General features: G+C 47.0%; 1 protein-coding gene across 1 annotated transcript; it reads right to left on the reverse strand.

The window, feature by feature from the left end:
• Positions 1-234: 234 nt before the first annotated feature.
• Positions 235-542, reverse strand: LOC106532381 (putative uncharacterized protein DDB_G0275317; the record flags this gene model as incomplete). The annotated part of the gene is given in 2 exon segments (XM_014028420.1): positions 235-510; positions 513-542. Coding segments are annotated over 2 exon segments (306 nt in total), but the record flags the coding sequence as incomplete, so codon positions are not given.
• Positions 543-8,263: the final 7,721 nt, after the last annotated feature.

Below are 8,263 nucleotides of genomic sequence, written 5' to 3' on the forward strand. Positions count from 1 at the left end.
AAAGTTTGATGAGTTGGATGAGTTGGATGGGTTGGATGAGTTGGATGGGTTGGATGAGTTGGATGGGTTGGATGAGTTGGATGGGTTGGATGAATTTGGGTTGGATGGGTTGGATGAGTTGGATGAGTTGGATGGGTTGGATGAGTTGGATGAGTTGGATGGGTTGGATGAGTTGGATGGGTTGGATGAGTTTGATGGGTTGGATGGGTTGGATGAGGTGGATGAGTTGGATGGGTTGGATGAGTTGGATGAGTTTGATGAGGTGGATGAGGTGGATGAGTTGGATGGGTTGGATGAGTTGGATGAGTTTGATGAGTTGGATGGGTTGGATGAGTTGGATGAGTTTGATGGGTTGGATGAGTTGGATGGTTTGGATGAGTTTGATGGGTTGGATGGTTTGGATGAGTTTGATGGGTTGGATGAGTTGGATGGGTTGGATGAGTTGGATGAGTTTGGGTTGGATGGGTTGGATGAGTTTGATGAGTTGGATGAGTTGGATGAGTTGGATGAGTTTGGGTTGGATGGGTGGATGAGTTGGATGAGTTTGATGAGTTGTTTGAGTTGTTTGAGTTGTTTGAGGATGAGTTGGAGGAGTTGGATGGGTTGGATTGTTTGGATGATTTTGATGGGTTGGATGGTTTGGATGATTTTGATGGTTTGGATGGGTTGGATGAGTTGGATGAGTTTGAAAGTTTGATGAGTTTGATGATTTGGATGAGTTGGATGAGTTGGATGAGTTTGGGTTGGATGGGTTGGATGAGTTGGATGAGTTTGATCAGGTGGATGAGTTGGATGAGTTTGATGAGTTTGATGGGTTGGATGGGTTGGATGAGTTGGATGAGTTGGATGAGTTTGATCAGGTGGATGAGTTGGATGAGTTGGATGAGTTTGGGTTGGATGGGTTGGATGAGTTGGATGAGTTTGATCAGGTGGATGAGTTGGATGAGTTTGATGAGTTTGATGGGTTGGATGGGTTGGATGAGTTGGATGAGTTTGAACAGGTGGATGAGTTGGATGAGTTGGATGAGTTTGATGAGTTTGATGGGTTGGATGGGTTGGATGAGTTGGATGAGTTTGATCAGGTGGATGAGTTGGATGAGTTGGATGAGTTTGATGAGTTTGATGGGTTGGATGGGTTGGATGAGTTAAATAAGTTAGATGAGTTGGATGAGTTGGATGAGTTGGATGAGTTGGATGAGTTGGATGGGTTGGATGAGTTGGATGAGTTGGATGAGTTGGATGGGTTGGATGAGTTGGATGAGTTAAATACGTTAGATGAGTTGGATGAGTTGGATGAGTTGGATGAGTTTGATCAGGTGGATGAGTTGGATGAGTTGGATGAGTTTGATGAGTTTGATGGGTTGGATGAGTTAAATAAGTTGGATGAGTTGGATGAGTTGGATGAGTTGGATGAGTTGGATGAGTTTGATCAGGTGGATGAGTTGGATGAGTTGGATGAGTTTGATGAGTTGGATGAGTTGGATGGGTTGGATGCGTTGGATGGGTTGGATGAGTTTGAAGCTTCAGCCTCTCAGCTCAGATTAAATGGGAGGGATGCAGACCTCACCTCGTCCATGTGTTGACAGTCAGAGTGTGTGTTGGGGTGACTCTCTGCAGCCCTCTGCAGGGAGGGGGCTCTGGGTTCTGTCCTGGACCTGTTGTGTTGAGCTGGTGGTACCTGCAGCCATCAGCTGTTTTAATGAGCCGTGACCTTTGCCCCCCCTGACCCCAGCCATCAGCTGTTGAACTAACCATGTCCTGACTAAGAGCTGATCCTGCTGACTGTCAGTCCCTCACAGAGCCATGTCCTCCTGCAGATGTTGCTCATGAATATTCATGAAGCTGCCTAATGACAATCATTACTCTGGTGCAGTCTCTTTGCCTTGGCAGCCCCCCGGTGAAGCCTGCTGCCAAAACGCCTCTTGAACTCTGCACTCTGGTGGCGGGCTGATTGATGGGGACTGTCAGCGGCACAATCCTCGGGTCGCGCTCGCTCAGACAAACATATGAAAACCAGAAACATGGCAGTGCTGTGCTGAGTCAGACTGAGGTGATGGTCTGCATCAAACAGGATGTTTGTTAGAAACTGTTCATTTGTGGAGAGCGCTGCTCCTCACTGTAATCTTGTGTGAAAAGTGGAAACAAACAGGATTTCTCTGAGGTCAGGATGAAGACGGGAACATTAAAGACTTCAGAAGTTAAAGTTGAAGTGGATCAGCCTGGTCCCACTGTAAACGGAGCATGTAACGGGGGGARGGGGTGATTGGCTGCAGACCTTTCCTCACTTCCTTCAACCTGTCCTCCTCTGAAGTTGTGTGKCTGCTGCCTGACTCGTCCCTGTGTGACAGCAGCCTCCGCTGAGAGCAGCTCTTCACAACCAGAGGGATTAAAGCGGCTGTGGGTCGCCTCCAAATTAGACGGGAGAATCCACAGGAGACGCCCGGAGGAAGCGGAGAGTAAAAAGTAGACTCTGGCAGGCGGCGCTGAGGAGACACAAGTAAACAAGTTCACAGAAAAACAGAAAGATAAATCTTTATTTGCTTTCAGGTCAGTTTAATCTCCTCTAAAAGGAGGCCAGGACTTCTGAAAAGTCTGATGCTGCGTCTTCTTGTCTCGGATCGGTCCACAGAGACCAGTCTCACAGGGTGCCATATGGATCCAGATTCAGGTGGCCTCGTTTCACCCCTGCTCCTTTGAGTCTCAACTTTCACAGTTTCAGAGCACGGAGTGTGTGCAGAACTTTGAAGACAAGAGGAAGATGTTTTCTCCTCTGATGAACACAAAGTATCATCTGCAGCTAACAGATCTGCAGCTAACAGATCTACAGCTAACAGCTAATAGATCTGCAGCTAACAGATCTGCAGCTAACAGATCTACAGCTAACAGCTAATAGATCTGCAGCTAACAGATCTGCAGCTAACAGATCTGCAGCTAACAGATCTGCAGTTAACAGCTAATAGATCTGCAGCTGACAGATCTGCAGCTAACAGCTAATAGATCTGCAGCTGACAGATCTGCAGCTAACAGATCTGCAGCTAACAGCTAACAGATCTGCAGCTAACAGATCTGCAGCTAACAGCTAATAGATCTGCAGCTGACAGATCTGCAGCTAACAGATCTGCAGCTAACAGATCTGCAGCTAACAGCTAACAGATCTGCAGCTAACAGCTAACAGATCTGCAGCTAACAGATCTGCAGCTAACAGCTAACAGATCTGCAGCTAACAGCTAACAGATCTGCAGCTAACAGCTAACAGATCTGCAGCTAACAGATCTGCAGCTAACAGCTAACAGATCTACAGCTAACAGCTAACAGATCTGCAGCTGACAGATCTACAGCTAACAGCTAACAGATCTGCAGCTAACAGATCTGCAGCTAACAGCTAACAGATCTGCAGCTAACAGATCTGCAGCTAACAGCTAACAGATCTACAGCTAACAGCTAACAGATCTGCAGCTAACAGATCTGCAGCTAACAGATCTGCAGCTAACAGATCTACAGCTAACAGCTAACAGATGCAGCCGTCGCTGAAGTTTCTGCTCGTGGAGAAGCAGTAGCTGCTGGTCTCTCATGCAGCTGAGCAGGGTGGCTGCAGAGGAGGTGAAAGTGGAGCACAGCTGCTGATCCTCAGCTCCTCAGGGACTCTGTTGGCTCTCTCACACACACAACTGTTTGTTTGAGAGATTTGGTGATCCTCGGTCCTAACGAGTGCCGGGCCGCCCCTCCTCCTCCTCCTCTGAGCCGGCCCGGCTGAGTGCATCGATTAATCTGCTCCTGAGGCCCAAACCGGCTCCGGTGTTGCACATGAAAGCTGTGGGAAAAGGAGCCTGGCTCTCTGGTTCCCTGCAGAGGAATGATGTCTTCATCTGTCAGGGTCAGGATGGAGAGGAAGGAAGCTGGGATGTGGCATGGCAGAGATTTATTTAGGTTTCAGCTTTCTCAGCAGTGTTTTAAAGGTGTCTGATACCTCACACAGGTCAAAGGTCACTGGGAAATACGCTCAGCTGTCAGCAGTGTCAGCTCATCCCCCACCTTTTTATGTTTTCAACATTTAAAGAACATGCAGTCATTTTTCCTCCATAACTGCAGTCAGAAGGGAGCGTTAGACTCAAACAGGAAGTTAAGATGAATTAGTGCTGCTYACAGCTGTGTGAATGTAGATTAAATGTGTGCAGACGAAATAAATGGAAGAAATAATTGTGTGAATGTAGCAGATTGGTTGAAAAGCTTCAGTTTGTCTCTTTAATAAAGCACAGATGGTGAAGAACGAACAGCAGAGATGCTGATCACTTCTTTCTGACATCCTGGCATTTTATTCTGAAACCAATTCAAAGAGAGAAAAACAAACACAGATGATTGGATCCAAGCAGCCAGGCTGTCAGAGAGGTTAAAAAACCCACAAATAATTCATCCAATATGTTCAAACTGCATCTGTTTGTTGGAAAGAAACAGCAATTAAAGCATGAACCCAATATTAGTTGGACCTTTATTCTAACAGAGTCTCTCCTGCTTCAGCCTGTTATTAATAAATAATATTAATATTAATTTCATGATTTTGTTCTGTTTCTGGAGCTTGTTGGAAACTAGTTTCTCCTGTTCTCGCTGTAAGTCTTGTCCGGTGTTTTAAAGAAACAAAGTTTGACACAAAGGATGTCGTCTGGTCTCAGTGTTTATGATTTTATGCAAACATTTAAAGTTTGTTGGCAGAACTGAATCTTTTCTTTAAACTGGCCGTTGTTTGTGCAGCAGGTCCCTCCTGTCGGTCCGGTCACAGCGAGCCTGGTTTCCTGGGGAATAGGTTTTGGTTTTTGGAGCTCCAGGTGCCTCGGTGTGCCACCACGTGGACCAGGACTCTGACTCAGTCAGGGATCTGTGACTCACTTGTAGCCAGCCGTCCTAACCAGGCCAAGGCTGCAGCTCTGTCTGGTATTTTCATCTCACGTCAGTGGTTGGATATTAAAGTGGGCAGAATTAGTCCCCTCCAAGGCAACATTCACACTTTGCTGCCATTAGCCCCAAGTGGAGCATCAGGCCCAGCTCTGAAGGCCTGCTGCATCTGGTTTTAGTTAAAAACATCATAAATGTGAAGTGAGTATCTGCCAAAGCCCTGACAGACAGATGGTGCAGTAATGGTTTTCCTGGTTGGGGCCAGGCGGCGGTGGCGGTGGCGGCGGCGGAGCAGGAAGTGCCTGCTCAGCCTCACGCCTCAGAGCCCGCCCCTTACTGCAGCTAACACAGGTCCTGCCTGTCCCCCGGCCTGAAACCAAAGGACGAGCTGTCTCCGTCTCTTTTTAAGTTCCTGTTGGAGGAGGGCGTCTGAACGAGGTCTGAAGCTGTTTTCTTTACACGCGGTCATGGACGCTGACACAACCACGTGGTCATTACATGTCAACAACCCGTAATGACGCATCAAATGACCTGTCAAATACGAGTCGAAGCTTAACATGTTTTTAACGTGTCAACAACGTGTAAACTTCACGTTGTTTGTGTGTAGTTAACGTCACTTCTGTGATGGTTTAGGTCGCGTCTCTTCTCATTGGCTGTCAGGCCCAGGTCCAGGTCCAGGTCCAGGTCCAGGTCCAGGTCCAGGTCCAGGTCCAGGGCTAGACCACTTTAACAAAGAGAGGTAAAGAGACGGAGAAGCTACATTTCTGCTTTTATTTTAATTTAAAAAGAGTCAGATGTTTCTTTTACTTTTTAATAAAAAAGTTATTAATAAACCTAAAAAGGTGTTAAACTTCGACACGTATTTGACGTGTCATTGTGCGTCATTGCGTGTCGTCAAATGGACACGTAATGATCATGTGGTTGTGTCAGCGGGGGCTTGCTGTGGGACCACTCTGAGCTCGTTTCATTTCTGCTGACAGCTTCAGGCTCGTCTCTGAGCCGCCGTCATTCGCTGCTCTGCCTCTCTGTGCTCAGTCTCAAGCTGAGACACACAACACAACACACACAACAACACACACACTACTGTACAGTTTCTCAGCTCCATCACTTGTTCACAGTGTTKTTTTGTTTGATCCCACTCTTTGAAACTCTCCGAGGATGTGTGCGTGGGAGTTGACCCGTCATGAAGGAAGCAGGCTGAGAGTCAGAGAGTTCAAACGCTTTAAGAGACACAATTTATGACGACCTTGCAACATGTTCTGATCAAGCTGAAGTTGTGTTAAAACACGACTATCAGTGTGTAGCTGAGGAGGGACAAATATCCATTAAAGCAAAGTGAGGCTCGTTAATTGAGCTGAGTTTCAGCCTGCTCTGGGGCAGGTTGTTTCTTCCTCTGCTCACAGGAAGTAGATGTTAGCGATGAGAGGAGAGGCAGGGGAGTGGCAGGTGAGCAGATGCACAGAGTCACACAGGAGGACTGCTGAGGTCTGACACACACACACACAGCTCTGTCGCCTTCATGACACACAACATGAGTGTGGAGATGAAGAGGAGACCCAGGGGTGAAACCTCCCTCTCTCCCCTGCAGGCAGGAGAGCTGCTGCTCGGCCCTTCCTGCCCCTCCGTCCCTGAAAAGCCCCTCGTCAGCGCCCGAGGAGCTGACTGACACTGACTGACAGCTGCTGCGCTTTTACTTCTCATGACTTTTCATTTTGTTTCACTGCCTCTCCATCTGTTGGCTCCCGCTGGTGAATTTGTGCTTTAATTTGCTTCTTTTTCCCGCGTACGGCTCAGGCTGACGGTTTCTGCTCAGAGCTGCAGCACACAGCCACAACATTATGACCACTGACAGGCGACACCAGTTGTGTTTTAGTTGTGAAGCAGAGATTTCTGATAAACATGAAGCTAATGAAGAAACTGCAGGATCTAAAACCAGCTAACAGAGGATTAAAGGGATTCAACCAACATTTATAATTTATTAATTTCCAACACTTTTAGCAGCTAAAAGCTCAGAGCTCTGTTCCAAATGCTGCTGCCTGCATGTGTGTCTGATCCAGCTGTAAACATGTGGAAATAAAAAATGAACCGTGCCATCTTTTGATGTCAGACTGAAGTGTTTTCAGTCCACAGTAAAGGCAGAGACTGGCCTCGCTGCTCCAGTGGAGGGGAGTGATGATGCTGGTAACCAGCGCTGACAGCACTAACATCATTTCCTGCTGGAGTCTTTTTTTTTTCCAATGATTGTCCAACAGTTTCCTTTATGATGCAGCTCTGACAGCACAGCTCCTCTGAGCCCAGCAGGGAAATCAGGAAACTAATCAACAAGTAGAGTTCTCTCCTCTGTCCGTTAGCTCTGCCTCCCACGGTGCAGCTCTGTCACCGACGAAGGCCAAACTCTGAGCGCTCGCATCCAAACCCATCACCTGCACGAAGGATAAAAGTTAATGACCTCAGCATCTCATTTCCTGGGGTCCGGTCCACGCCGTGTCTTCCTTCAAGATCACCCTGAAGCTCAATGAGACAGAACGGACCAGGAGAGTCSTGGAAGAAATAACGACGGCTCCTCTCAGAGCCCACAACTCTTATTGGCTGTAAAACTCTTAAGAGCTCATCTGGAAAACCCACGGTCAAAACGGAGACGTGTGTGTGTGTGTGTGTGTGTGTGTGTGTGTGAGTTTTGTTTCAGAAGCAGGGATCTAACGTCTAATTTAAGATTTGATGAAAACCCATGTGAGCAGAGTGATCTGTTCTTTTAAAAACCTGCAGTTTGAAGCCTAAAGAAGAAACTCCAGCTCTGTTAATCACATGTTTGCAGCAGATCTTCAGGGTCCTCCCCYGGCTCTCGGAGCCGATGTGACCTGGCTACAGAGTATTATCTTAAAGTACCAGGGGTCATAAATCAGAGCTCCAGAGGCACTGTAAGGAGGCTGAAATTAAATCAGCRTTTCCTCCCATCAGCACGTAAACTGAAACTCAACACTGGGGATGCTGGGAAACAAGCGTRCACATCGTGGGCTCTGAGCTCACACATCCAGAGCTGTTCGCTCCAGGTTCTTTAACTGTGACCCGAGAACTGGACCGGAGCCAGCGCTCTGTCAGACACCCACATTTTCACCTCACGCACACTTTTTACTGCTCTGACATGCAGTGTTGGCTGGACTCCTGAACTCTAATGACTGAAGTCATATATATAATATATTTATACAGTGTTGTGTGAGGGGGGGTCAGCTGAGCTGGAGGACACTTTGTATGTGGTGTCGTTTGTAAAAATACACAGTCAAAAATTACCATCGATATTTTTGTTTTATTTAGCCTTTTATAWGAAAAAAATAACATTTATTTTTCAAAGTCCGTTTTCACCATATGATTCATACAT

The sequence above is a fragment of the Austrofundulus limnaeus genome, unplaced genomic scaffold (assembly GCF_001266775.1).
Source record: "Austrofundulus limnaeus strain Quisiro unplaced genomic scaffold, Austrofundulus_limnaeus-1.0 Scaffold760, whole genome shotgun sequence".
NCBI lineage: Eukaryota > Metazoa > Chordata > Actinopteri > Cyprinodontiformes > Rivulidae > Austrofundulus > Austrofundulus limnaeus.